Genomic DNA, 27,097 nt, shown 5'->3' with positions numbered 1-27,097 from the left:
AGTGTCTCGGCGTTTGCCCCTTCTTCCTTGTTTAGTGTCTCAGTACTATGTCTCAGTGGCTTGGTATGTATGTCCGCCGGTCTCCCCTCTCCTGGTCTTACTCGCTGCGTCTCGATCACGCGTGAGGTCCAGACCGATCACGCCCCAATCCCGCAAATTTCAAACCGAGAAGAATCAGAAGCATGTCCGTTTATCGAAGCGTGTCTCAGCAGACACGGAAGCCAAAAAATGCCTTCATGCCCGATTGATGTGGTCTATTACTCTATTGAGCCAATCGGTTTCTTATGCCGCTGATGAGTGGACCGGGAGGCGGACCCGGTGGTGAGACATCATTATCAGCCACGCAATTTATGTCTTCTTCTGCAATATTCCCTGTATCCCGGTGAACGAGCGAATAAGTACTTTTTCGGTCCGGCATGAGCCGAGTGAACCGACATCCTGGGAACTAATAGGCTGCTGGCGCTGCTTGTAGAGTGGGATGACCTTATCCCCTTCATACGGACCTTTCTTGCATCGTATAAAACATCTGCAGGCCCGTGCGCGACAAGCAGGGTTAGCATGCGTCGCCTACACCTCCTCATCAAGCAGCACGCGTCTGAGTATGCAGCTCGGCTTCTCCCGAAGAAAATCGAATACCCGTGTTGTCTTGTGTGAATGAGAATACGTGCCTGACACGGGCTTCTCCGTTGCCTGATGGGGTTTGGGAGTTCTTGATGGGCGTTTATTGCATGAAGTAGATGGGATGAATAATGGCAAGATGGTATAGGGAATAGGAATAGTAGCTGCGTATTATTGGCTCACGGAGAACAGAGCACTCCACCCTGGGTAAGACGCCGCTTTCGCAGCTCCTTGCAGGCTGATCACTGATCGTCACCATCAGTATTACCATTCGCCCTTGTGCACTGTCCGCGTTCTGCATTTCCGCACTTCCCAAATTCAGCAATATATGTCACGGAGCATATCCCGCCGGAGAAATGAATGGCCTCGCGCTGATCCGAGGTGATGCGGTCTTGTCAGAAGGGGACATATGCAGGTTGCAGTGCAATAAACGCATTCTCTGCTTCTTCAGGTATCGAGTCATACAACAAAACGTTGTTCCGTACATGTATTGATTTCCATTTCCGTATTCCTGAGTGGTGCCCTTCAACCCAGCTTCCTGGAGCCCGAGCGACTTAGAGCGCCTTCCGGCTGGGCGGTTCCCCACTCTCCTTCCTCCTCTTCCAACCCAGTTCTTTCCACCCCTCCCACCCGCCTTTCATCTGCCCAATCCCAATCCCCAGCTCCCTCGCAACCTCCGTCTCGTGCGCCAGGACACTCATGACGTTATCCTCCATGTCCATCCTCGTCAATCGGGCGATACTCTCATACGCGAGAGACAGGTCCTCATGCATCGTATGCGACGGTTTTGCTTCAGGTCCTTCAGCGGGGTAGGCCCAGCAAGCGCAGGGCCAGCGAGCAGAGGGGGAAGGGAAGGGACTGTAGATGTATCGTGAATGACAGGTGTCTCCACCCAGGAGGACATAGGTGTCGGGAGAGGTAGAGACACGGCACAACGCTACCATATGTCCTGGACAATGCTATTCCGTACCACGAACAACTGTGAGCGAGCCTCTGCAGCAGAGGTAAAAGAACCCACCCCAGGCGCCTGGGCAAGCCACAAACCCCCATCGCCAAACCAGTCCCAAGCTTTCTCATAACTCCCCAGCTTCTCCCACCCCCTTCCCCTCCCTCTCGCACCCTCTTCCCCAACCTCCCCAACCCAAGCCGGATGTTCCCAAAAGTCCTCAGGGATAGGATACGCATACTCGAGCCCTCCCTCCGCCCAGGCCTTCGTCCCCGGCCCGAAGAGGACAGGCAACGATGTCGGGAAATCGGGGAGAGCACCGAAGTGGTCCAGATGGGCGTGGGAGATCAGAAGCCCTGTGAGCGTGTTGAGCGTTGCGGGCGGGGGGAAGAGGTGCGTGAATAACTCTGGAAGCTGGGCGCTGGGTGGGACGTGCACTTCGAATCTGGTACGGGTGTTCTCTGCTACTGAAGGTCCCAGTCGGTCTACGTCCTATATCCCCGATAGCGTGAACGGAGTCCATTATCGAATAGAGGGTAGACGCACACTAACGAGCCCCGCATCCCAGAGCCAACGCTCTACCTTTCCCTCAAGTTGTTTCTCGATAACCCAGGAGAAGACGACCGCCGTTTCCTGCTCCTGCATCTCCTCCTTCGTCCCCCGTTGGCGGAACTGGATCCATCGGGCAGTCAGCTCACCGCAGTTCATCAGCGTGAGCTTGACGACTGCGTTTGGGGAGGAGGAGCCGGGGATGGGGTGAAAGGGGAGTGAGAGGGGGTCGACGTGCGCTGCTTGGGTTTCCATCGCTGTCGCCGTCGCTATCGTTGTGGATGAAGAGGGCGTGGTGGTGCATCATGCATATGCTTCGCTGAGTTAAGTACGTCGAAGGAGTATTCTCGGGAATCCACGCCATCTCAAGGACCCACGACCGCCAGCGAACTGCTCCGCAGAAAACGGCCTGATGGAATGGACAACATATGGATGGTGCAGAGGGATGAATGGATCGGGTGATGGGGGCGTGGAACAGGTACTTCAATTCAGTTTCCTCGTGGGAGGTTTACGTTGGCTGACCCGATTCTAGAAGGGACCGACCGTCTTACTGCTCTGGATAGTGATGTCTGGGTTGTTCTGGGCCGGGGCTCGTTGACTTCCTCCCCTGGGCTGCTTGTATAACTGCGAATCCAAGGTGAAAGGGGGACGGACAGACAATGAGAATGCCTGCGATCTCGGGTCTATGCCTGAAAACGACTGGATGACTCCTTCGGGTGCCGGGCTGCGATTCTGTGTCTGTCGATTGGTAGCACTACCTGCAAAACAGGACAACGGAATGACATAAACAGGCGGAAATGAACAAACCCCTCAGTGAGATAATTTCGTCATATTCGTCCTCTCATTCTTATGAGTCATAGAGTGGTACGAGGACCCATCAACCTCAATCCTTGCAGGCCACAGGGAACGCTAAATCGCCTCTCTCCTTGGAGGTTCCCCAGACTCCTTCCTCCTCTTCCAACCTAATTCCTTCCATTTCTCCCACCCACCTTTCATCTCCCCGATCCCCACGCCTAGCTCCCTTGCAACCTCCGTCTCGTGCGCCAACACACACATCACATTCTCCTCCATCTCCATCCGCGTCAGGCGGGCGATGCTCTGATACGCCTGCAAGAGGTCATCGTGCATCGTATGGGACGGTTCGGTATCCAGACCCTCGGTAGGGAGAGCAAAGCAGGCACAGGACGCGCGGGCTGAGGGCGACGGGAAGGGGCTGTAGATGTGTCGCGCGTGGCAGGTGTCGCCGCCCAGGAGCACATACGTGTCTGGGGAAGTGGACACGCGCGCGATGGCGACCATATGTCCCGGGCAGTGCTGGTGCAGACAAACGAGAGAAGGGTAGCACATTAGCGAGAAATTCATCAACATGAGAGGGTAAAGCTCACCCCAGGCGCTTGGGCGAGCCACAAGCTGCCATCGCCAAACCAGTCCCACGCATGCTCAAAACTCCCGACCTTCTCCCATCCTTTCCCTCTCCCTTTCGCTCCCTCCCCTCCGACTTCCCCAATCCACTTCGGATGCTCCCAAAAGTTCCTCGGAACGGGGAATCCCAAATCGAGGGAACTCTCCGCCCACGCCTTCGTCCCTGGACCAAAGATAACAGGCAGAGAAGCCGGGAAGTCGGGTAGTGCACCATAGTGGTCCAGATGGGCATGAGAGATGAAGAGTCCTGTAAGGTTTGACACCGTTGCAGGTGGTGGAGAGAGGTGGTTGAGCAGCTGCGGAAGCTGCGCGGTGGGAGGTACGTTGAAAATGAACCTAGACCTGAATAGGCTTGCCATCCCTTCCCCAGCGCGATCCAGATCCTTCATGCATGTGAGCGGAGGCCAACACCAGAATATCACCATAGACAAAGAGGACGTACGCTAATCACCCCAGCATCCCACAGCCATCTTTCAACTTTGCCGTCATCGAACTGTTTTTCGACCACCCAGGCAAAGAACACCCCTGTCTCCCGTTCCTTCATCTCCTCCTCCGTCTCGCGTTGCCGGAACTGGACCCAGCGCGTCCAACTCTCACCACAGTGCAGCAAGGTGAGCTTCACCACTGCACCTGGAGAAGTGGAAGCAGGGATGGGGTGGAAAGGGAGCGTGAGTGGGTCGATGTGATGTGCTTCGGCAGCCATGGTTCAATGGGGGTATCGGACTGGCCCCGAGCTTCAGTTTTAAATATTTCAGCCATGAGCCAGATCTTCAGTGATCAAGAAGTGTATTTAATCAGCAATTGATTTGCGAGCCAACTCGTAGTGAACGCAGACAAGAACAAGCAGATCCTACGACGCGGACAAGGATGGTCGGAGTTATAATTCTCACCGGGCGCTTATTCTCTTGTCCCTCTCGTCTGTACCCATTTTCGAACCATGCATCACCCAGATCACCATAGGCTTTAGTTACTAGAGCAATACTTTGTAATCTCTTTGATGGAGAACTTCACCGTGGATTGGAAAGTGGATCGACGATAGGACTCCTACAGCGCAGTTTGGAGCTCTATGAATCCTTCGAACCCGCGTCTCTTGCTCAGTCATCCATCTTGAGGTTCCTGCTCCACAAATGCTAACCAGCATAGTTACGTACAGAAATAGACCTATGCAGCATGGAGAACATCAAGCGGACAAACTGCGGGCGGGGCCCTTGGGTACTCGGATTTAACTTCCTTAAGCCGTCGTGGGTTTGCTTGTGGTCAAACGAGCTCTCCTGTTTGTTTTTTTTCCACTGTAAAAGCAAGGGTTTCTCTTTGTAAAGTTTGCTGTCTTTCCCCCGTCCCCCCCGTACCTTCTTCCTGCTCAGCACCCTTTACCGGAGCAGTTACAAAACCTCACGTCACCCAATAACAATTGAGCAAGCATTAATGACCGACGAACAATTAATAGCAACAATCCCTTTCTTGATAAAATTGTTTGCCGTAATGATTTCCTTGTTAACTTCCTTTAATATCCCAAGTTCTCAAGAGACCTTCAACTCGGCAGCGTATCATGACAACCTTAAATAACGCCTTTCTTCGGCGGTTCTCCACTCTCCTTCCTCTTCCAACCCAGCTCTTTCCACGCCTCCCAGCCGCCTTTCATCTGCCCAATACCAATCCCGAGCTCCCTCGCAACCTCCGTCTCATGCGCTAACACACACATCACGTTCTCCTCCATCTCCATCCGCGTCAAGCGGGCGATGCTCTCGTACGTAAGCGGGAGGTCCAGGTGCATCGTATGCGAGGGTTTGGCATCCGGGCCTTCGGATGGGTCGGCCCAGCAGGCACAGGGCCAGCGTGCTGAGGGAGAGGGGAACGGACTGTAAATAGGACGCGAGTGGCAGGTGTCGCCACCTAGAAGGACGTACGTGTCCGGGGAGGTGGAGACCCGGCCCAATGCGACCATGTGTCCGGGACAATGCTGGCGCAGAATGCATGATCAGCGAGCGGCTTTGGGTAGGAGAAAGATGAACATACACCAGGCGCTTGGGCAAGCCACAAACTGCCATCGCCGAACCAGTCCCACGCGTATTCGTAGCTCCCCACCTTCTCCCATCCCTTGCCTCTCCCTTTCGCACCTTCTTCCCCAACCTCTCCAATCCAATCCGGGTGTTCCCAGAAGGTCTTCGGGATCGGACGTCCCTGCTCGACCCCCGCCTCTACCCAGGCTTTCGTCCCTGGCCCGAAGATGACAGGGAGGGAGGCAGGAAAGTCGGACAGCCGCCCATAGTGGTCCATATGAGAGTGGGAGATGAGCAACCCGGTAAGTGTGGAGAGGGTTGCAGGGGGAGGGGACAGATGTTCCAACAGCCCTGGGAGCCGGGCAGAGGGAGGCACGTCGAAGATGAACCGAGGGCCGAAACTCGCCGCCAGGGTTGGCCCGAGATCGTTCGGATGCTTGACCATCTGTCAGTCTAATGTCGCAGTAACACAATCTGCCAAGTAGCAACGCACACTGACGACTCCTGCATCCCAGAGCCAACGCTCGACCTTGCCATCATCAAACTGCTTCTCGATCACCCACGCAAACACCACGCCAGTCTCCCGTTCGCGCATCTCTTCAGCGGTCTCGCGCTGGCGGAAATGTACCCATCGCGTGGTGATCTCCCCGCAGTTCAATACAGTGAGGTTGACAACCGCGCCTGGGGAGGTCGAAGCCGGGATTGGGTGGAAAGGGAGAGAGAGCGGGTCGATGTGATGCGCTTTGGCTGCCATTTTCCAGTGGAAGGGAACCAAGTACTTTGGCTGGACTCGACCTGGGCATTCTGCAGAGCTTTAAGTACACTGACGAAAGTGCTGATTGCTCAGCAATCCAAAATGCCCTGATTGAAACCGATGGTATCGGCAGGAACAGTTGCAAGCCATGAAAGTGCCCATCACGGCGTTAATGACAATGAAGTTATGGAGAAGTCCAACGGACCAACTTCACTTGACAATGCTGACAACGGACGATTTCAGGGAGTTCAATGAACGGCTTTAAAGCCCGCTGGAACGGTGATTAGGCCAACCAACGGCTGGTACTCCGCCGCCCTCCGCCCTTGGCCATCAGAGAGTGCAAGTTCGAAGTTTGTGAGCAATTCATCTGCGAAATATGATGGAGGTTCAGCAAATTATGAGTTCCTGGAGAAAACATACGTTGATCTAAACACAAACTGTATATACTTGCAAGAGGACCAGAGCGCACTATTTGTTATTAGTCATCGCACAGCCACTAATAAACCAGCGCTATCTTTTTTTTGGGCGCTCATTCTGGGTGGTCCCTGATCACAATTTCTCATCTACTCTTCATCCAAAATATACCCTCTCCTTCGCTTCAGCTCAGAATGCCTGCCGCTGAACTTTTCAACACTCAGCCTATTGTGCGCTTTACAGGACATGGCCATCTACGTAATCGCCTCGTGCTCTCCTTGTTGAGCGGCAAACCTGTACGCATCGACCAGATTAGGAGTGACGACAAGGATCCCGGGTTGCGAGGTGTGCCGATCCTCGACGTCCTTGCCAGAATGTCATCATACTAACACCTTTGTGCAGATTTTGAAGTCTCGCTACTGCGACTCCTCGAAAAGCTCACGAACGGGTCAAACATCGAGATCTCCCTCACCGGCACTTCTCTTCTCTTCGGCCCAGGCGTCCTGATCGGCGGCCCGATTTCGCATGACTGTCCTCTCACTCGCTCTGTGGGATATTTTCTGGAGCCAATACTTACCCTTGCTCCGTTTTGCAAGCAACGGGTAGAGCTCACTCTCAAGGGTATTACGACGGACGAGCGGGACCTGAGCGTGGACCTCATACGGACTGTCACCTTGCCCACGCTCGCCCCATTCGGCGTAGGCGAGGGTGTGGAGCTCCGCATCCGGAAACGTGGGGCTTTTCCTGGTGGAGGCGGAGAAGTGCAGTTTATCTGCCCTGTGGTGAAGAGTCTTAAGACGCTCAATTTTGTTGAACCCGGGAAGATCAAGAGGATCAGAGGGATCGCCCACTCTGTCAGAGTCAGCCCGCAGTTCTCTAATCGTATGATCGAAGCTGCACGGGGAGTGCTGAATAGATACATACCCGATGTATACTTGTACAGTGACGTATTCAAGGGCGAGGACAGTGGCAAGTGCGCCGCCTTCTTTCTCTCATCTTAAGGAACTACACTAATTTTGCCGCTAGATCCCCAGGCTACGCTCTCTCCCTTGTCGCTGAATCTACAACCGGCGCACTACACTGCTCTGAATCTGTCTCCCTACCAGGAACAACACCAGAAGAAGTAGCCCTCCACTCCTCGCGCGCGCTGCTGCTCGAACTCAAGAGGGGAGGATGTGTCGATAGGCTTCATCAGTGTTTAGTCCTGTTGTATATGGTGCTGGGGAGCGAAGACGTAAGCAGGTGCAGGATGGGAGAGCTGAGCCCCAGAGCGTGCGTCTTCATTCTCTACTCTCAACTTGGCGGTGCTTTGATACTTGCCTGTGTATGTAGCATTCAACACTTCCGCGACATCCGCGCATTCTTTGGAACGGTGTTCAAGATCTCTCCAGCAGAACCAATGGATAGGGACAACACGGAGCTACTAGTCTCCTGTGTGGGCATCGGATATGTCAACGCTAACCGAACTCTGGCATAATCCTTGCCAATTCACTGCAGGCGCCCAAGTCATATATTACTCGGTTGTACGGTATCCCAGCTAGCTGCGCCCATTGACCACCGTGCTCCCCGTTCGAGTGTGTAGATGCGGGTCCCGGGAGTGTGCAAGCACCGTCCTCGCCAGCTCGACCCATCCCTGTGCCTTCTCTCTCTCCGCCTTCTCGAACCCTCCAGCAACGTTCTTCTCCCCCCTACCCAAGCACGCCTCCACCAAATCGCACGCTTCGCTCGGCGCGTGCGTGTCCACCCATCGCACATACTCTGCTTCTGTCCACCCGTTTGTCGTGTGTGGCATTGGCAATGGGGAGAGAACAAGGATGTGGTGCAGGACGATGAGAGGTGGGAGGCCGGCTGTGTGTGCTGGTGATGTGAGGTCAGCAGGGTCGAGGAATAGGAGTGGCCTGTACGAGGAACGCGGGTTGTCAATATTTCACCCTTATAGACAGCATTGTATACTGATAATAACACATACCTGAGCCCCCTTAGCGCCCTGAAATCATCCCCAGCGTTCTCGAGCCGCAGTCTGCTGCCCCGTTTCGGCCCACTCCCATCACCGGATGAGACAAACTGATTAAGCGCAAACTCGAGCTGAGTCATGTCGCTCGTCAGCTGGAGCTTGCCACCTTCTCCTAGTGGGCTCGCGATAGACGCGTGCAACACGAAGTGCTTGAGGACATGTTTGGTTATTTGCATGATCCTTTGCGGGGTTCAGCACTCTCATTCAAAGCGGAAAAAGGGAGATAGTCGTACCACTCATTCCTCAGTTCTCCAACGTCAAACCTCGGCAGTATGTCTGTCCTTACAAGCGTAAGCTTGGTTATCAGATCATCCATGTACACGCTCGACGCCCCGCCCACAGTCGCGTCAAACGGTTTGCCATAATCGACCCGGTGTAGCCGGGCTATGATGGCGGCTGTCTCTCGCCGAATGGCGGACAGTAGAGGCTCGACAGCGCGTTGATAGGCTGCTTGGATCATCTGTATTATAGTCGGTATGATATGCAATGACAACTAGGGGACGGTAATGCAGACGCACTCTTGTGCTGGGCTCTACGATAGTCCATACACTCTCATGGAACTCGTCCTGCAACTTGCGTAGTCGGACACAGGTCTGGTAGAGTGTGCTGATGACCTGTGCATTGCCGATCTGCTGAATTGTCGCTCCTGGTCCCTGTAGAGATGTGGCAAGTCTGTCCTTAATGACCTACAGTCATCTTCAGCTTCGCACATCCGAGGAAGTCGCAAGACGTACTTGGCCATCGAGCCGCATGATCAAGTTGTCCAGGGAGCCTACCACGTTCCTCGCCACCGAACGCACCAAAAGAGGATCAAATCTCGCCTTGTCTAGCTCGTTCGCGATGGTCCGCACGAGGAGTGTAGCGTCCTTGTTCGCGACGACAGCGGAGACGGCCTCATTTAGCCTGACGGTGGAGCGAGAGAGGTACAGCGTCTCAAACTGAGAGATGGAACGTAGGATTAAGACTGTTTCTGGGCTGTGGTTGAACTGGGTCAGGTGATGAGCAGTATGCATGGAGGTTGGGATATCTACCTTTGTTGGGAGAGGGTATATACTGTATCGGTATGGACGGCGATCTTGGCGAAGAAGTCGTGGAACAGGCGCAAGAATCGCGGGTATGATGTGCTGAGGGTTTGTTGCAGAAATGTCGAGTCTGTCACATCGTCAGCACAGCACAATCAAATATCCGCCAGTAATGTGAACCCACTCCTCGCATTCTCCCTTGTATGCTTCTCGATCGCCTGGGACAGCGACATCCAAAATGTGGAACTGGGTTTATTTTCGAGCAACTTCATGCCTTCGTCTAGAAAGACAACCCCTGTAGCGGGGTCGCGTTTTCGCTGGAGTACCTTCTCCAGTGTGTAGACCTTGATGCAGCAAGAGGCCATGTCTTCGATCAGCAGATCAAGGCGGGACCACAGCGCTTGCGTCCATTGGGGAGCGGTGATCTGGGTAGGTTCCGTGCGGATGCGGGATTTGTACATCAGGCTGGGGACGGACGACGTGGGTGCCTCTAGATACAGGCAGACAATTGTCATGGTGGATATAAGCGCCTCGTGAGAGTGTACCCACCTTTGACAGCCGTCTCGCGCGATATCCGGTTCACATCAAAGGCACTCCTAATCCTCTCGTCCACCGCACCCGTCAGATCAGCCATCAAGTTCTGCACCAGCTTTGGAAGTACGCCGAGATTGTAAGCTGTCTGAAGAGATGAGGCCAGCAGCGATTGATCCAGGTTTAGCAGGCCGTTCGAGACCATGGTCTCCATTGAAGAGGTTACTCTGATCCGGTGGGATTCGATCTGGGCAATGTGCCGTGAAACAGCGCGTACTTGGGAGAGAGGTACACGTGGAGTTGCGGTTGAAATGGAGGTAGAAGAATCACCTTCTTGGTCGACAACAGTTACCGATGGGGCGGAGTAGAGTGACACTGCAGGCTGCTCAGCACAACTAAATCAGCTTGAGAAAAGCCCACATACCGAGTTCAGCGATACTCAATGCAGCTTTGGCGATCGCCCTCTCCTTATCCCCTTCCAAAACCTCCGTCGCGGCTCCACTCCCATTAACGGCATGCGAGGGCTCAGCATCCACCTCTGCCATTTGCACCTCAAGTCGTCGGGCGATGATTATGAAGCGCGATGTGCGGCGGAGAACGTCCGTTGCCAGCTGCAAACGCTGGAGGCGGACGACATGTGCTGAGAGGGTCGCGTGTGGTAATTGAATCTTATTTTTCAGCCTATGGGAAGCCAGTCAGAGGCAGTATCGGTATTTGCCAACTATAGGATGGCGCATACCGGTCCAGGGAAGTTTCAACCTGCTCCAGTCCATGCCTCACCGAGCCGATAGCCCTCTCCAGATCTGTGACTGTGCTCGCTTGTGCCAATAGAGCTTCATGGTGCGTCACGACGACATTTTGTAACTGCTTTGCCACATCGTCAATCGCAAAGTTCAGTTTGGCGATGGCGAGGGATATGTCCTCTTTACCGGCTTCAGAAGAGATGGGGCCTGCTCCTCTGACAATTGTTGTGCTTGGTTTGGGCTTAGAGGATGAGGGATTGTATGATTCGCGTGCGAGGATGGCATTCGCGTATTCGTTTGAGTCGAAGGAGGGATGGGCAAAGATGTCGTAGTCTAACCTCGTTGAGTGATTTTTTTCAGTAATAAAAAGTGAAAACATACCGACAGGTGCGTCAGCTGACATTGATGCAACAGTCTATTGGTTCCAGTAATTACGCATGTAGACACTTTTGCAACAATAATGCCTTTTCAGTTATTGTTAGTGACAAGGCTGTGAATAAGGGATGTTCATTCACGTGCACAATAATTATATTACTTCGCACGGACCCTGGCCACTTCCGTAACCAACATGTTCTGATAACTACTAGGCTGGCTTCGTACACTTCTCTTCTATCGCAATTACTTACTTAGCTTCACTACAATGTTTCCTAGCTTTATGAGCTCGTCAACGGCTGTTGAGCAGGAGCGAAGAGAGGACGATGTTCAATCCCTGGACGAGTCCCTTGCGCCTCCCTACGCCAAAGAGTTTATCTCTTTTATCAATGCCGCGCCCACTGCATATCACACATGTGCATTCTTTGCAAGTCAACTTCGATCAGCAGGCTTTATTGAGCTCCCTGAGCGCTCGTCTTGGCTGTCCATTCGCCCTGGAGGGAAATATTACACTACTCGGAACTCATCTTCTATCATTGCTTTCGCCGTAGGGGGCCGCTACACTCCACCCAACGGAATAGCAGCCATCGCAGCACACATCGACGCACTCTGTTGGAAGATCAAGCCTTATTCGAAAGACGAGAAAGGAGGCTTCTTGAGGTTGGGTGCGGCTCCCTATTCGGGAGGAGGGCCGAGCACGAAGTGGGACGCGAGCCACTCAACCTGGTGGGACCGAGATTTGAGCTTGGCAGGCAGAGTACTTGTAAAGGGAAAGGATGGGAAGGTCATTCAGAAGCTGGTTAATCTTGGAAAACCCAGTAGGTGATTCTTTCTTCCGGGATTGCACAGCGCTCACACAACTCAAGTTGCTCGCATACCAAGCTTAGCCAAGCACTTTGGCGAGCCTGCGTTGGGGCCGTTCAACTTCGAGACGAACATGGTACCCATCATCGGTATGAGCAGTGAAAAGGAGGACACCGACATTCCGGGGGTCATTGGGAAGCAGCATTCTGCCAGGTTGTTGAAGGCGATTGCCAAAGAGCTAGGTGTTTCCGGTGCGGGTCTCTCCCAAGATGACCATCGAGCAGGGGCTGAGATACTGAACAGCTCAGGACATCGTCGATTTTGACCTCGAGCTGTACGACATAACACCTTCCGTCTTCCTAGGCCTTGACGACGAGTTCATTTCCTCCCCGCGTTTGGACGACAAGCTCTGTTCCTTCGCAGCCATATCAGCGCTGCTCGCTTCCAGCTCCGATCCCGAGTTTTTCGAGCAGAGCGGGACGATCAGCATGGTTGCTCTGTTTGATACGGAGGAGATTGGCAGCAGGTTGAGGCAGGGTGCGAAAAGCAACTTCTTGCAGATTGTTGCAGAGAGGACCGTGGAGGCGCTCGGTGGAAAGGGAAAGGGCCCATATGGGCAGGTCATGGCCAATTCGTTCATGGTGCGTTCTAAGCCTTGACTTGGATTTCACCTGCTCACATATTGCCTAATTAGGCATCAGCAGATGTAACTCACTCCCTGAACCCGAACTTCTCTGAAGTCTACCTCTCCACCGCTGCGCCGTTGCTCAACAAAGGCATCGCCTGCAAGGTCGATCCCAACGGGAACACGACGAGCAACGCGACTAGCATGGCCCTCGTGCGCAAGATCGGAGAGAAGTACGGGTGTGAAGTCCAATGTGGGTCTGGCTCCTGTCATATCCCATATTCATCAGTCTGAGCACGATCCCTAGTATTCCATATTCGCAACGACTCCCGCTCCGGAGGTACAGTAGGGCCCATGCTCTCAGAGCGCCTGGGCATGCCTTGCGTCGACATTGGCATCCCACAAATGTCGATGCATTCTATCCGCGGGCTCACGGGCTCTAAAGACCCAGGCCTGGGAGTCAAGTGGATGGAAGGGCTGTTCAGAGGGTTCGAGGAGTTGTCCAGCTATGTGGGGTTTGAGTGAGGCGAGTGTGAGAGTTGTGTTGCCAGGTGCGAAGGGGTTTGATGCCAAGCAGCGATGATCACGGACTCAATTCTGGAAGAAATAGACTCGGTATCGAGTGCCTGTCGCATTTCCGCAGGTGACCCCTCTTAGGGCGCTAGTTCACTGTTAATCAGCGATTGTTCTCAAAGTTAAGCGCCCACGCCCGTCCCTTTGACGCCACCAAGAATTGCCGTCAAGATCTTGGCATTTCGAGTTGTTCAGGAGGCCTCCGGATGCTCTGGCTCGACAGGGCCGATCTCTTTGAATATCTGAGCACCGGACGCGAGAGGTCATACTGCAACTTGGCAAATGGGGCATTCTATACAGACTTCCTTCGCCATTATAGTGCCCGATGTGCTCCTGGATCCCCTGGATCGGTGCATGCCCCTAGACGGCGCCACGACCGCAGGTAGGACAGCGCGCCCTGATGAATATGAACTATTTTCGATCATGGCTGGCTTGGTCAAGCACACCCCCAGAAGATAGACGACTGAAGGCACTTGAGCGACGGCGTGGATTTGTGGATGGTCCGCAGGCCTACGGAACGAAGGAAATCCGCGGTCAGTGCCCCACGAGAGCCGGTTGGATGATAATGCAAACTTTTAGTGTTGACCATCAATTAAACTTCCTACCTGTTCTGGCTCAGGGTGATTCCTGTGTGTCGTCCGATGCTGGCCAAGCCACAACACCACACCCATGAACTTGCGGGTCGCGTGAGGCCAGCAAGTGCCTTCCAGAGGGTCTCGCATCGTGTTCGGAGACAGCGCCGTTATGCATCCATTTAGGAGTACCTTGCTTGCTTGACGAAGAAAGGGCATTGTACACGACCACAGCGAAGAAACCTCGCTAGAGTTTGTTACCCTATCATCGATCAGGATGTGAAATCTAGTCTCGGAGCGACCTCTTACCGGTGTACGATAACGCTGGTCCTTGCGCTTGTGCTTGTTCCTAAGCCCACGGATATGGAATGTGCTGCGGCCGATACACGTGCAGGATAAATCCTCAAGAAGTTCTACCCCTCATCAGAGTAACTTCAAAGAGCAGTAATGTTGAACACGGGATTCCATCTATCATACGGCGGATCTCTGGAAGCCAGTCGCCGCCGCCGCCGTTTGTTGTTCGAAAGCGGTATGAGGCTATATAATAGCAGTCCGGACTTAGTCACGCACCTCAGGTGTACATTCCAGACGGAGGTTGCGTGGCTAAATTTAAACATGTGTGCTTCCGCCTCTGCTCGTTTCCGAGCCCGATGTTGGGCTTCTTCCCACATGGGATAGGGACGAACGTGCGGAAATTCTTCCTGTCAGTTTGGCTAGTTTTCTGCTATGCACTGCACGTATCCATTGCGCTGTTAAACGGAATAATGGATTGACTTTAACGTGTGATCCTACGTCGCCGGGGATTGTGAAATGCCTGTGCGACAATGTCATTCAGAAGCAACAGGGGTGCGATGTCATAGAGTTGGAGCGGATGAATACCTTAGGGGGAGAAGACGTCCCTCACGACGGCACACCGCACCTCCAACTAAGCCTGAACATAATTCTTCCAGATGACTAGGGTATGCGGGCGGGGTGTAGGTGTCAATTGGCCAATGACATGACGTCTTCGTCTGTCATGAATTCCGATGTCAAGAGACCGTCAACCATCCCTGACCGATCGAGGCTAGTACTTTCCAGACCAGAGAAGTGATGAGTGCCAGTGGCCAAAAGGGTATAAAGAGGGCCGTGCTTACCTCGCTCCTACCCCAGCTTGCCCCGACCTTTGAGAGCCAAACACTGCGGTAAGAAAGATGAAGGCCGACTACCTCTACAAGCGTTCGTCCACGCTCTCGCACTTTCCCATTGCCCACTCTCCTCCAAACCTTCCCGTCCCTCTCAAAACCTCAGCGAGTCTATCTTTTCCCTGCCGTTCGCCCCTGTCTCGCTCTCTGGAGATGGATCAGGGAACCAATTCAGCCAACTTTCCTCCGAGGCCCTGGTCCCGCAGAGCAGCGACGCCTCTGCTCAGAATCCCTTCATCAACCGCAATGCCCGGCGCCCGCAGTTCAACACGAATCTGCAAGTACACGCGCCTCACAGGGAAGAACTCAACCTCAACCGCGTCCATACTTGTCCAGTTCCCGGGGTGTTCTCGTGTACCCCGGAGGCTCAAAGCACGACCTCGTGCTGTGTACAGAAGCCAGGTGGTGTGTTGCTCCACGTTCAGCTCTGGGATGTGGGAATCGGCCTGCCCAACAGCTGGGGCATTCACGGGCTCTGGTGAGTGTGTTCGTCAGCCGCCACTTTCATTCCCTGAAGCACGATCTTCTCTAGGCCTGACTTGTGCAATGGCGGCTATGATGAGAGCCACGATGGTGATGGCCGTGCCTACACCCCCGAACAGATCTCCGACGTGCTCGCTGCCTCCGGGCCCGACGGGCAGTCTCTCGTCGACTTCATGAACCAAGTGTGGTTAAGCAATGATGACTCCCCTTCTGAGTTCTGGGCGCACGAGGCGAGTGATGCGCATTTTCCGTCCGCTTCTGATGGCTGATGGAGGCGATGCAGTGGAAGACGCACGGTGTGCGGGTGTCGACGCTCGAACCAAGCTGCTTCAATGACTACCAGGGACTTTGTGTGCAAAGGACGCAAGCTCAGCCAGGTCGAGTACTACCTGCGTGCACAGGGGCCGGTCCAGGACGGCAATTTCGTGCAGAGTCACCCGACGAGGAACAGTAATTGCCCGGATGAGGGAATTGAGTACCCGATGAAGTACAGGGACGGAGAGCCTATGAATGATCGGGCAGGTCGTAGCTCGGGAAGAGAGGGCGGCAATGAGAGCAGGAGGGCAGAGCAGGGAGAGCAGGAGCATGGCAGGGAACACGAACGCGGTCATGAGAGCGAGAGCAGGAGGCGCCATGAAGAAGAGAGGCACCATGAGGAAAGGCACCATCATTACGACGATTTCTGATCACACTCGTGATCACCACCATCAACAAGTACGACTCGGAGCTGGCTAAAGTGAAGAAGAGCGTGATGTGTTCACATAAGATGTACCAGACCATTGAAATTAAATATTGAGATTGTTGACAGTACAATGATGAGTTGCTAAATCACGGTCCCTGGCCGTCACGTCAACGTTCACGACCATGAGCCCTCGACCCTCTCTCGACCTTCGACAACCAATACAATCCTTAACCACCTTCCTCACCCATCCTGCATACTTCTGGCATGTCGCTGCCCTCCTCCTACTGGGCGATGCCGTCTTGACACAGCTCATCATCCGCTTTGTGCCCTGTGCGCCCTCCATCTCCTGCGTACTCGGTAGCCGCTTGTCTGACCGGGCGCGGGCAAAGATACAGAAATCGACTTCTCTACATATGTTGAGCAAGTAGCTATATATGACAAAGGCGAGCGGGACTATGTATTGCTGACGGGGTCAACGGGGCCTGTAGTGTACGTCTATTCTGTCGTCCCTCGCCCCCCCGTAGGCTAACCCGATCAAACAGGTACCCAGCAGGCCACGTCTACATCCACTCCTTTCTCTCGCAGATCTCGCACGCTGGGCAAGACCAGTTCCTACTGCAGCAGATTTACGGCGCGCTTTACCTCCTCACCCAGTTTCTCGCCATGGCCGTATATCGCACGGCAGGTGGTGTGCCGAACTGGGTGCTGCTCCTGCTCGCCGCGAGCAAGAGGTTGCATAGTATATACGTATTAAGGCTATTCAACGATTGCTGGAATGTGTTGGGTATGATGGGAAGCATATTGGCATTTGCCAGGGGACATTATACCGTCGGAAGCGCCTTATTTAGGTGCGCGTGCTGTTTGCTAACTTGTCCACTACCTTTGGCGAGGAGACTCACGCATGCCTAGCCTTGCCCTGCTTGTGAAAATGAACGCGCTCTTGTACCTACCCGCCATCCTTCTCCTCCTGTATCAATCCCTCGGCGTCGTGGGCACTCTCCTCCAGTTGTGCACGCTCATCCTCCCTATCCAACTCCTCCCCGCACTCCCGTTCCTCCTGTTCAGCCCCTACTCATACCTCACGAGCGCGTTTGACTTAGGCCGTATTTTCCTGTACAAATGGACGGTCAACTGGCGCTTCGTGCCCGAAGCTACGTTCTTGAGTTCGCAATTTGCGAGACTGCTGATGACGGCACATTTGGGGATGCTGGGAGTGTTCTTGATTGAGAAGTGGAGTAAGAAGGACGGAGGCGTGATGGGACTCGTAGAGAGGGGGCTGAGGAGACCATTCAAGCCTGCGCAGTTGGTAAGGCCGTCGAGCGACTGTACGCACCTCTTTTTCGATTTTGAGAACGCAAGCCAATTGAAGTGTTCAGACATCGTTACGCTGCTGTTTACGACCAACCTGATCGGGATCGTTTATGCCCGTTCGCTACACTATCAGTTCTACTCTTGGTATGCTTTGCAGATCCCCTTCCTCCTCTGGCGAACACCATTCCCGGTGCCACTCAAGTTTGTCTCCTTTTCTGCGCACTCAATCCCCGTTTCTAATGTGCTCTTAGGTTGTCGATATGGGCAGGGATCGAGTACGCATGGAACGTCTACCCGTCTACCGTCCCGTCGTCTATCATCTTAGTAGCTGGAAACGCGTTGATCCTTCTAGGCGTCTTCTTTGGGACGTCAAACGGGAAGGAGCAGATGCAGCCTCGTATTGCTAGGGATTCAGCACCGGCTGGAGCCGACACAAAAGTAGATTAGTACACTATAATACTGCATTGCATAGTTGTTCAGTCGAATCTACGATTCCCTGTCACGTGCCAGCCAATGAAATGCTTGCGTCCGGTCATGAACGCGACGCGTCGACCTATGTGCGACGCGTCTGCCTCACCGTGCATTCGTACTTTGTACTCTACTTGTCATACCCTTATCAAACATGCCCCAGCAGCATGAGATCACCGTAATACCGTCCGTTCACGGACCGGGAATTACAAGACTTGTCTTCTCTAAGAATGGACAGTATGTCGCGCCCTATTCTTTTCTGTGTACGAGACTAACAACGGAATGCAATGCAGGAAGATCTTCACTGGTGGGACGGACATGACTCTTCGTGTATGGGTCACCGATGCACCCACCGACCAAGAATGCGATACCTACACAGAACACGACGAACCTATCACATGGTTGGATTGTACAGTGCGTTTTGCTTTCGCGCTCCCATGTTGCAGAGGCTGAAAGGCAGAGCAGAGAGATACGCTTCTGACGGCCTGTGAGGACGCGGCGGTCAGGATATATGATGCTGAGAGTGCGGAATGGAAGGGGTACTTGACTCGCACAGAGGCGGTTCCTATACGGAGCGTGGTGCTGGATCGGAAGGGCGAGAGAGCGGTCGTGACATCCGAGTACGCACCGTTCGTCAACTCCTGAAAAAACCGCTATTGACCATTATCCAGTGAGACTACATTCAAGATCATCTCTCTTGCCGACACGACAGAGATCATCAAAGTTAGTGGGCACGCTACGCCCATCCGATCGGCGAGTTGGGACCCCAAAGGCGCGTACTTGACCACCTCTGGAGCCGATGGGAAGATCCTCATCTGGGACCTGCTGCTGGGAGATGAGCCGGTACAGACGAAGGTGCTGGATATTGCCCCGAAGGTAGACCATGAGTGAGTCATCTATGGGCCTTCGCTATCCCCTTTTCTGAACATGAGTAGGTCGAATACTGCTATATGCGAGATTTCGGCTATTTGGCATCCTAGTGGGAAGTATTTTGTGGTAGCGACGAAGACGAACGGTGGGCCGATTCTAAGAAAGGTTCTGTCTTGTGTTGATGCGATCTTCCAGAGATCACCATGTACATGCGCGACACATGGTCCAAAGGAGCGACATTCGTAGGAGATGGGCATGCCGGGGTGCGTTTCTAGGCTGTGGAAGTTCGCCCTGAAGCTGAGCATACAATAGCTTATCTCTGGCCTCGCGTTCTCGCCGAACGGCCTGTACCTGGCTTCTGGTGGAGAGGATGGTCAGGCTGTCATTTGGGATACGGAGACGAGGAAGGTCATAGACAGGTCCGTCCTCTCATGCAGGGCCAAATCGTCTGCTCATTTTCTTCCAGAGAAAAGCCATCGGGAGACAAAATTGCTGTAACTAACATCGCATGGTCTCCTACGGCAAATGTGATTGCTTTGGTCGATGCTCATGGAAGTTTTAAACGTTGGCGAGATCCTGTACCTTCGCATCTCCCGAGCCCCTTCAAGGCCCCAACAGAGCATAAGAAGGCCTCTGCGCCAACAGCAAAGGAAAAGGACCTAGAGGAGGAACTATTTGGTGGGGACGACTTCGACATGGCGGATTTCGAGAAAGAAGAGGAGGAGGAAGAGCTCGAGGAGAAAACTTGGGAAAGCTCTGGTGCAGCTAGGCAAATGGGTAAGATGCCCCAGTTTACTCTGAGAGACTCAACTGAAAGATGAATGCCAGTTGCTGTTGTACCTGCGCAACCGCCCTTCCAGCCAGGATCAACCCCGATGAAGGATGGGAAGTGTTATCTGGGTATGTCCGTTTGCCTAGGTATTATATATTATCTCAAGCATGCGCAGCCTGGAATCTACTGGGGTTCGTACAGGCTATCGATCAAGGCTCCTATCACTATGTGACAGTAGAGTTCTATGACAAGAGCATGAGGACCGGAGATCGGTTCCAGGACTACAGCCACTTCACCATGGCTTCCCTAGGTCTGTACCTTCTCTTTTCCCATCACACAGACCACTAACATGTTCTAGGTGAGAGAGGTGCCTTGTTTACCTGTCCAGCGGATGGAGGAAACCCCAGCATCATCGAATACCGACCCTATCGACAAGCTTCTTGGGCACCCGACACTCGATGGAAACATGAGCTTCCTGAAGGTGAAAATGCCATAGCGGTCGCTGCTGGTGGTAGCAGGCTTGATAAAAATGACGAAGAGGAAGGAGGTGTCGATGATGCCGCCGGTTGCGGGCAAGTGGTTGTGGCAACCACCAAAGGCTATATTCGCTTCTTCTCTGGAAGTGGCATCCAGGAGTTTATCTGGTCGGTGGGCGCGGATGTGGTTGCCGTGGCAGCAGGAGAGGAATGGACCTTCATCGTCTACCGTGAAGGAGGCGTCAGTTTGGATGGTAAACTTTTTTCATTCCATGCTCCACGCTTGATTGTAACCATTGTCGCAGGATGTCAGAACTTGCGATATACCCTTATTGCCTTCGACACGTTTGAGCCGATACAAGAGGGTCGCCTGCCCCTCACGAAGAAAGTCACACTGAAGTGGATGGGAATAACAGAAGAAGGGGTACGGACTCCCGGTTCATTTTCATCTCTTGCTCATTCTCTCCAGGCGCCCGTGATCTATGATTCCACGGGAGTTCTTCACGTCTTACAGCATGTCCGAAGACCTGGCAAGGGCATGTGGGCGCCTGCACTAGACACAAACACCATGGAGCGACGTGCTGGGAAACAGGAGTCGTATTGGCCTGTTGGAGTAACGGCTACTGATTTCCACTGCGTGATCCTGAAGGTAACCCAAAACACCTCTAGACCGTTTTGCAGCATCTGACAATGCTGAAGGGCTTAGAAGAGTACCCATCGCCGAACAAGCCTCCAGTTATCGAGAACAAGCTTGCGATGCCCCTCTTACGCATGGACAAAAACGAGAAAGGCGAGCCTGGCGACGGCTTGTTCGAGGAGAAGTGGGTAAGGCGAGTTCGACAGTTTCACGTTATTGACTCGTCGTCAGGGTTATTCGTGAGCGTGAGGCTATCAGCACTCTTCGTGATGCATTGGGCAACGACGAAGAAGACGATGAAGACATCCCCGCAAGAGAACTAGAGATGGACAAGGCTCTTGTCTGGCTCATTGGCAAGGCATGCATGACGAACAAAGTCCAGCGAGCCTTCGATCTTTGCAGAATGTTGCAGAGGCCAGCATCCCTCAGGACGGCACTTCAACCTGCTCAGCGCTATCACCACAAAGGGCTGGAGCAAAGAATACTTACGTTGATCGAAGACTTGGAGGAACGAGACCAACTCGACGAGCATCGCCGGAAGAGGCAGAAATGGGGCATCAACCGTGCGCCTTTGGAAGCTGCCATCCGCCCAAAAGATAGCTGGCTTTCCAGCGGGTCCGAGAGTTTTCCTGTACCAGCTCGCGAACGTTCATTCCTTGCTCCAGCCATTCCGACGGTGCCCCGTAAGGCACAACCCATGCCTTCGTTCGACTCAGGGCTGCTGTCCCAAAGCACTGTCCCTCCTATCTCGCGAGACGCTTCCTTTGTTCCAGAAACGCAAACCATGGCCGATGATCCGATGGATTTAGAATGGCCACCCTCCCCACCTTCAAACGGCAAGAGGAAGCGGGATGATGAGAGTTTGACTGAGGAAGTCGATCCTGCTGTCAATGTCGCACCACCAATAAAACGCAAGGCGTCAGAAGAGTCTTCAGCTGGGAAGCCAGCTCCACTCAAATGTATGCCACACCGGCACGTGGACTTTGTAACTAGCTGATTGCGCCATCATTTAGCCATGAATCCATTTGCGCGCAAGTCATCTGCACCCTCAAATCCGTTCTCAAGAACCAAAGCCCAGAGCATGAATGAACCCAATGCGGACAATGGGAGAGATGTTGGACGTGTGTATTCGAACTTATGTCCGATAGCTTCGTCTGATTGGCTCTACCAGTGTTGCCGAAATCGGGAGCTAGCGCGAAGAGGAAGGAATCTCAGACCCGCCAGTCAACCTTATTCGGCTTGCCACCTGCGGCTGTACCCGAGGCTAAACGGGGACGTGGGAGACCCCCGAAGGAGGCCACCAAAACTGGGGAGGCCCAGAAGACCCTGGATCCGCTGGCCAGAGATGATACGCTCAGTATGGTTGAATCACAAGGTGAAGATGCCGTTGTGGCTGCGGACGGAATGCGTCGAACCGGTACACCGCTTGCCGCCGAAACACTGAGCGCCAGGGAAGACGCAGGCGGTATAGATGATGATGATATTGGTACCACAAAGTCGAAAACAGTATATCCGTTCTCACAAGCCTCATGTTGTTTTGTTGATTGCCGGATATCACCAGGCAAAACCGGACAGCACGACGTCTTCGGATAAGGAAAATCACGAGGACGATATCGTGCTCGAGAAAACATCAGAGGAGTCTATTGCTGCTGGGAATGGTAAAGCTAAGCTTGCGGCGTTCCGAATGAACGTCACGGTGTCATAGCGTCCATTAATGTGTGATCTACAAGTGTATACATATGGCCATTTGGGACCCAATGTATGTCTATTTGAAGTCAGCGGAATTACCCTCAGAAAGGACAGAAACGCTCACCTGAAACGTGTGCTCATTTCCTTGAGCTCACACGTTGGCCTCCCAGCTGACACCGCATCCGCAACCACTGCCCTTCGCTTGTGGGTTCTCCATTATGCGAAAAGAGCTCCCGATCAGCTCTGTGGCATAATCGACGGTGGCACCTTTCAGGAGACCCAGTGAAACTGCGTCTATGATCACCTTGGACGGTTGGGTGTCTGCTCTTGTAAATACGCTGCCGCCTTATTAGTCCTTTCTTCATGGATGACCACGCCTAATGCTTACAAATCGTCTGGCTCATATTCCGATGTAACCTCCATCGTGTACTGGTATCCATGGCATCCCCCAGATTCCACACCGACCCTCAATGCAATTTCCGAATTATTGGCCTTCTCCGCGACGCGCCTCAATTGCTGCTCGATATTTCAGTTAAACGGGTTGTGATCTGGACCAAGCGACTCACCTCAGCTGCTCGTTCGGTGATGATCAATCTTGCTTCATTGAACACGTTCGGGTCTACTTCAAGTTCCAGTGCCTCTAGCTGTTTTGGAGTAGGTGCATAAAGAAGTATTGCTTGGTCTGCTGAAGTGATAGTGGGGAGCGGAGGAGCAGAGGCGAACGACCTGCGGTGAGTGGTCGAGGGTGCAGACAAAACGGTGGGGTTTATAAGCCTTCGCCCTGGCCTCACAGAGACCACACGACATGATCCAGCGAGCACGCTGCGCCGGACAGCGAGGGACACAATCGCAGACATGACAATAGCGAGGACAGGAGAATAAGCAGCGAGCTCGTGCGGAGAGGCGCAATGAACGGTCGGAGAAGCTGGGGAAGCCTTCACAGCCTTACGTGAACCCTGAGTTCGCTATATGATCGGGACTGATCGAGAAGCATATACCCAGGGATTTACTCCCGCTTGCACCGCCACGTCCCACATTGTTGTTCTTGGCTGTCGAAGTTACACCTTCCTTATTTTCGATCATAAAGGTGGCTTGCTCGAATAAATCTGAAAGCCATGTCAGTATCTGCTTGACCGGGGTTCCCTTACGTCTTCTGACTATTGTTTACGTCCTCTGCACGCTAGGGTGTACGTAATGACAGCCGCGGGGAAGGCACTCCGCAGAATTGTCGGAGACTACGGTGAACATCGCAGTTTATGCGCCGAACGCTGGCATCGTGTCTTTATGCGCACTATGCAATTATAGGGGTACCCTCATTCTCGCAATGCATCGCACGTTTCATGCGATTACTTGGGACGTTTCAGCGGTAAAAAGGAGCGTTGATCTGGTTTCCGGAAGACCAGGGTTCTGGAACGAACGATCAATTGTGGCGCCAAATATCCTCCTTTCCATTGATGGAGGTTAGACACTGTGTTGGATTTGTCCGCATGTCCCGTTGAAGAGGTGCGCTTCTTTTGAATGAGAATCCACTTCTGATCTTCTTCCCTCTACCAGAAATGCGGCATCCGGTCGGTGAACGAATTCACAAAGGCAACGTTTAACATGTTGGCGAGGCTTGCTTCCCAACATTCAACCGTATGCAGAACACGATCAATGTGAAATTCGCAAATGTGGAGGCACTTCCCCCATTCGAGGGCAGCATGTCAATGCATGCCTCTACTCCAGGACGTGCTGGACTATTCCGTATTATTTATTTTAAGAGTGTGATCGTTCTGGACACCGTCTTAGCGTAAATAGAAGAAATAGTTGTCGTTGACCCGATAGCCCTAAGCGCAGATCATTTTGCAGATCTCCGCTGCCAACCCTGCGGTGAGCTGACAGATCGCCGTATGTATTCCAGCCCCATGTGTTCATTGTATGACATGGCAATCGTACGGCGGGAAATCATGAACACAATTATTCTTCCGTCCATATGCAAAGAATGTTATTACTATCTGTTTTTTCTTCAGAATACAAGGGCTCAGAGACAAAAGGTGTTTCGAGTAGAATAGCAGCCGATCGTCCAGTCTTCTCAGAAACACCCTTTGGAGGATCTTCCGGTAAAAGCGGACAGTCATAATTTAGCTGATATATGGCTTCTTCACACGTATAGGGGAAAAAAAACCAAAAAACATGTGCGTTCTCGCTAATCCTAACCGATAATATTAATGGGCGATCATGAGCCCTTAAACCTCCGCGGAGCCGCCGTGGCCGGCTGTTGGTACATCATATCGTCTTTTGTGCTTCATGTTTCGTATTGATGCCAATGTAGTCATGCGCAATTGGTGTGCCGGCCGCCGACGGGAATTACTACGGAACGACAGAGGACTAGAAGCAAGCTGCATTAATCCACTAGCGATTCCGACAGATGGGTCACGCGTAGAACGGCACTGCAGCGGCAGTCGTTACGCTACGGAGCCAGTCCGGACTCAAGGTGAGCAGCAAAGGCAAGTGTCGTCATTGTCTGTCCGCCTGTCTGTCTCCGGCTGAACATTACAAGGTTCCGGGATATTCGTTCCCGCGGGGAGATGCACTTGATTTGGATTCTGGTCGGATATGGGCATCCGGAGCATGCATGCGTGAAACATGATTTGAATGTGCTGATGGAGGTTGCTGGGTGCGTGGCGGCTGACTGGACGATAGTGTGTTAGTGAAGAGGAGTTGTGGTGTGAAATACTGGGGGGAGAAGTGAGGGTACGGCATTATGGGATATTGGAATGTATTGTGTGGACTGGTGCAGAAGACGGTGGTTTGATGTGAATATACGGGATCCAGGAACGTTCCAATGGAAGGTGAGGGAGGGAAGGAGTGACCGTGTTTATTTTTCTTTCTTTTTCTTGGAATGAGGCAACACCTCCAAAGTGTTAAGGGTATCTGTCTGTTGTGTGGCGGGTTCAGTACAAGTGGCCTGATAAAGAAGCAACATTTTGTGAGACACAGCACCTCGACTCTCTGCCGGCGCTAAAATAGCTTCTCACATCTCAGAACCAATCAGAACACGCCTTTAACCCCCGATTGCTCCCGTATCCATAAGGTCACTCCCTCCGTGTGTTCCGATCTGCTTTTGCCTGCTTTTTCTTTCTCTCGTTCTTCTTCTTCACGGAACAGAGGCACAGTCCATCGAATTGTGGTCTATCATCCGTAATGATTGAGTAACGCAGATCTGATTGACAGAGAAAGAAGCATCTTCGGCAGCAATTGAACGCGCGCAATGGCCGCTCATCCCGCCGGTACATCCACGTGGCAATTTTCACCTGCACAAATCTCAAAATCTTTCACAGCTCTTACGAATCGCTATCATTACTGTGCTATTTCCTTTCTTAACTCCACACTGCGCTTCTCGACTGTCAGTTGCTTCTCGTCAGCGCCTGCTGCTTCTGACTAGTCTTGGGTCCACAATTGGGTCCACCCATCACCGGCTCCGGAGTTTCGCAACTCTATCTTTTATCTTCCCTTGTCCCATCGCATCCATCTCGATCTTCTAGCCTCAATTACGATACCAAATTGCGTACAAACTGCTACGGCCCGGTGCAGCACATTCCTACCTTGCACACCTTCGTATTCCCAACCCACCTACTGCCCATTTGTCCGTCCCCTTTACCTGACCTGCCAAATTTTCACACATGGCAAATCCACGACAGCGTCGCAAGGCGCGTTCGTCATCCCATCGCACAGTCAAGACCTCAAACGCAAAGAAGCTTCGGAAACACCCAGGTGTGTGGGATTTCCTCGTCATCCTTCTATCGTCTCTTTCTACGCAAGCCTCCGCGTCCAGTCCTGCCTGCGCAAAACCCATTTGCCTCAATGGATCCATCATTTGTGTTCCCGATCCGCCGAACGTATTCTGATATGCTTTGATGACATCTAGCGATCAAAGGGCCCGAAGTGCTGAAAAAGGCATGGGACGTGCACAAAACCGTTCGGCAAAAGTGCGTTCAAATCTGCGTCTTCTGTCTGTGTCTGTGTAGGCTGTGCGCTGACCAGGATCGCATGATTCGCCACATCCAGCTATGCAGCGCTCGGTCTAGCCCCTACGCTCTCGTCCCACCAGTCAGGAGGGACGGAACACGCCGGAGCATCGCTTGCACCTAAACTGCCTTTGCCCGATGAAATAGAGGGGATCAACGTCATCCATGATGGAAATGCCGATATGTCTGCATGGAACTCGCCGATCCCTACAGGGTCGTCGGCCACCGAGAACCAGAACCCCAACTCGAACCCACCACCTAAACCCCTGCGCAAGGGCTTCGGTAGGATCGTACGAGACGAGAATGGGAATGTTGTCGATGTGATCTTGGCTGAGGAGGAAGAAGCAGCGGGAGCAGAGGCTGAGCTGAACATGGACATGGATCTGGATGCAGGTGCGGTGAGTCAGAAGAGGAAGGGTGGAAGGAGAAAGGGTGGGGAAGAGACACCTTGGGGCGCGCCGATGGAGGACTGGGCGGTCACTGACCGTGCGGGGCTGGAGAAACCAAAGCAGACTGCAGTAACGGACGGTACGCAGTGCCCGCTTCGCCCCCCCCCCCCCCC

The 27,097-nt window shown here is 53.2% G+C and overlaps 9 protein-coding genes across 9 annotated transcripts in view; 5 read left to right on the top strand and 4 right to left on the bottom strand.

Moving 5' to 3' along the window:
- Nucleotides 1–1,024: 1,024 nt before the first annotated feature.
- On the bottom strand, nt 1,025–4,330 carry DACRYDRAFT_24450 (uncharacterized protein). The gene is made up of 5 exons (XM_040773688.1): nt 2,974–4,330; nt 2,646–2,926; nt 2,111–2,591; nt 1,637–2,056; nt 1,025–1,577 (listed from the first exon to the last, which is right to left on the bottom strand). The coding sequence occupies exons 3-5, from the start codon at nt 2,366–2,368 to the stop codon at nt 1,173–1,175; spliced, it is 1,083 nt and encodes a 360-aa protein (XP_040625296.1). The 5' UTR covers nt 2,369–2,591; nt 2,646–2,926; nt 2,974–4,330; the 3' UTR covers nt 1,025–1,172.
- A 763-nt stretch (nt 4,331–5,093) lies between these two features.
- DACRYDRAFT_118682 (uncharacterized protein) lies at nt 5,094–6,508 on the bottom strand (the record flags this gene model as incomplete). The annotated part of the gene is made up of 3 exons (XM_040770639.1): nt 6,029–6,508; nt 5,552–5,971; nt 5,094–5,495 (listed from the first exon to the last, which is right to left on the bottom strand). The coding sequence occupies exons 1-3, from the start codon at nt 6,287–6,289 to the stop codon at nt 5,094–5,096; spliced, it is 1,083 nt and encodes a 360-aa protein (XP_040625295.1). The 5' UTR covers nt 6,290–6,508.
- Nucleotides 6,509–7,014: 506 nt separating this feature from the next.
- On the bottom strand, nt 7,015–11,416 carry DACRYDRAFT_96576 (uncharacterized protein; the record flags this gene model as incomplete). Its single annotated transcript, XM_040777387.1, has 14 exons — nt 7,015–7,048; nt 7,106–7,676; nt 7,730–7,975; nt 8,036–8,601; nt 8,673–8,897; nt 8,951–9,177; nt 9,236–9,403; nt 9,452–9,692; nt 9,749–9,869; nt 9,924–10,229; nt 10,289–10,645; nt 10,695–10,951; nt 11,010–11,346; nt 11,395–11,416. 11 exons carry the CDS (start codon nt 11,414–11,416, stop codon nt 8,241–8,243), a joined length of 2,622 nt encoding a protein of 873 aa, XP_040625294.1. The 3' UTR covers nt 7,015–7,048; nt 7,106–7,676; nt 7,730–7,975; nt 8,036–8,240.
- A 237-nt stretch (nt 11,417–11,653) lies between these two features.
- On the top strand, nt 11,654–13,339 carry DACRYDRAFT_90944 (peptidase M18 aminopeptidase I; the record flags this gene model as incomplete). Its single annotated transcript, XM_040776984.1, has 5 exons — nt 11,654–12,203; nt 12,252–12,440; nt 12,493–12,830; nt 12,884–13,067; nt 13,122–13,339. The coding sequence occupies 5 exons, from the start codon at nt 11,654–11,656 to the stop codon at nt 13,337–13,339; spliced, it is 1,479 nt and encodes a 492-aa protein (XP_040625293.1).
- A 1,810-nt stretch (nt 13,340–15,149) lies between these two features.
- DACRYDRAFT_18041 (uncharacterized protein) lies at nt 15,150–16,309 on the top strand (the record flags this gene model as incomplete). The annotated part of the gene is made up of 4 exons (XM_040771326.1): nt 15,150–15,174; nt 15,294–15,618; nt 15,673–15,873; nt 15,907–16,309. The coding sequence occupies 4 exons, from the start codon at nt 15,150–15,152 to the stop codon at nt 16,307–16,309; spliced, it is 954 nt and encodes a 317-aa protein (XP_040625292.1).
- A 178-nt stretch (nt 16,310–16,487) lies between these two features.
- Nucleotides 16,488–18,063, top strand: DACRYDRAFT_57430 (glycosyltransferase family 58 protein; the record flags this gene model as incomplete). The annotated part of the gene is made up of 6 exons (XM_040775442.1): nt 16,488–16,635; nt 16,695–16,794; nt 16,848–17,153; nt 17,215–17,630; nt 17,682–17,817; nt 17,868–18,063. 6 exons carry the CDS (start codon nt 16,488–16,490, stop codon nt 18,061–18,063), a joined length of 1,302 nt encoding a protein of 433 aa, XP_040625291.1.
- A 175-nt stretch (nt 18,064–18,238) lies between these two features.
- DACRYDRAFT_118678 (WD40 repeat-like protein) lies at nt 18,239–22,544 on the top strand (the record flags this gene model as incomplete). The annotated part of the gene is made up of 18 exons (XM_040770638.1): nt 18,239–18,321; nt 18,378–18,498; nt 18,550–18,704; nt 18,756–18,971; nt 19,020–19,099; nt 19,150–19,217; nt 19,267–19,373; nt 19,421–19,731; nt 19,783–19,854; nt 19,902–20,036; nt 20,085–20,456; nt 20,508–20,626; nt 20,672–20,851; nt 20,902–21,023; nt 21,071–21,798; nt 21,853–21,960; nt 22,011–22,345; nt 22,401–22,544. The coding sequence occupies 18 exons, from the start codon at nt 18,239–18,241 to the stop codon at nt 22,542–22,544; spliced, it is 3,456 nt and encodes a 1,151-aa protein (XP_040625290.1).
- A 135-nt stretch (nt 22,545–22,679) lies between these two features.
- DACRYDRAFT_57370 (uncharacterized protein) lies at nt 22,680–23,385 on the bottom strand (the record flags this gene model as incomplete). The annotated part of the gene is made up of 3 exons (XM_040775436.1): nt 22,680–22,866; nt 22,917–23,044; nt 23,095–23,385. The coding sequence occupies 3 exons, from the start codon at nt 23,383–23,385 to the stop codon at nt 22,680–22,682; spliced, it is 606 nt and encodes a 201-aa protein (XP_040625289.1).
- Nucleotides 23,386–26,190: 2,805 nt separating this feature from the next.
- Nucleotides 26,191–27,097, top strand: part of DACRYDRAFT_83522 (uncharacterized protein) — a gene marked incomplete at its 5' end in the record, with an annotated part of 1,709 nt that continues 802 nt past the window's right edge. The window contains 4 exons of the mRNA XM_040776629.1: nt 26,191–26,281; nt 26,436–26,496; nt 26,576–26,693; nt 26,766–27,021. Coding sequence (XP_040625288.1) covers nt 26,191–26,281; nt 26,436–26,496; nt 26,576–26,693; nt 26,766–27,021 — 526 coding nt within the window. The remainder of the gene's footprint in view (nt 26,282–26,435; nt 26,497–26,575; nt 26,694–26,765; nt 27,022–27,097) is intronic.

This window comes from Dacryopinax primogenitus (assembly GCF_000292625.1).
Source record: "Dacryopinax primogenitus strain DJM-731 SS1 chromosome Unknown DACRYscaffold_19, whole genome shotgun sequence".
Classification (NCBI taxonomy): Eukaryota; Fungi; Basidiomycota; class Dacrymycetes; order Dacrymycetales; family Dacrymycetaceae; genus Dacryopinax; species Dacryopinax primogenitus.
This window is presented reverse-complemented; position numbering and strand designations above follow the sequence as displayed.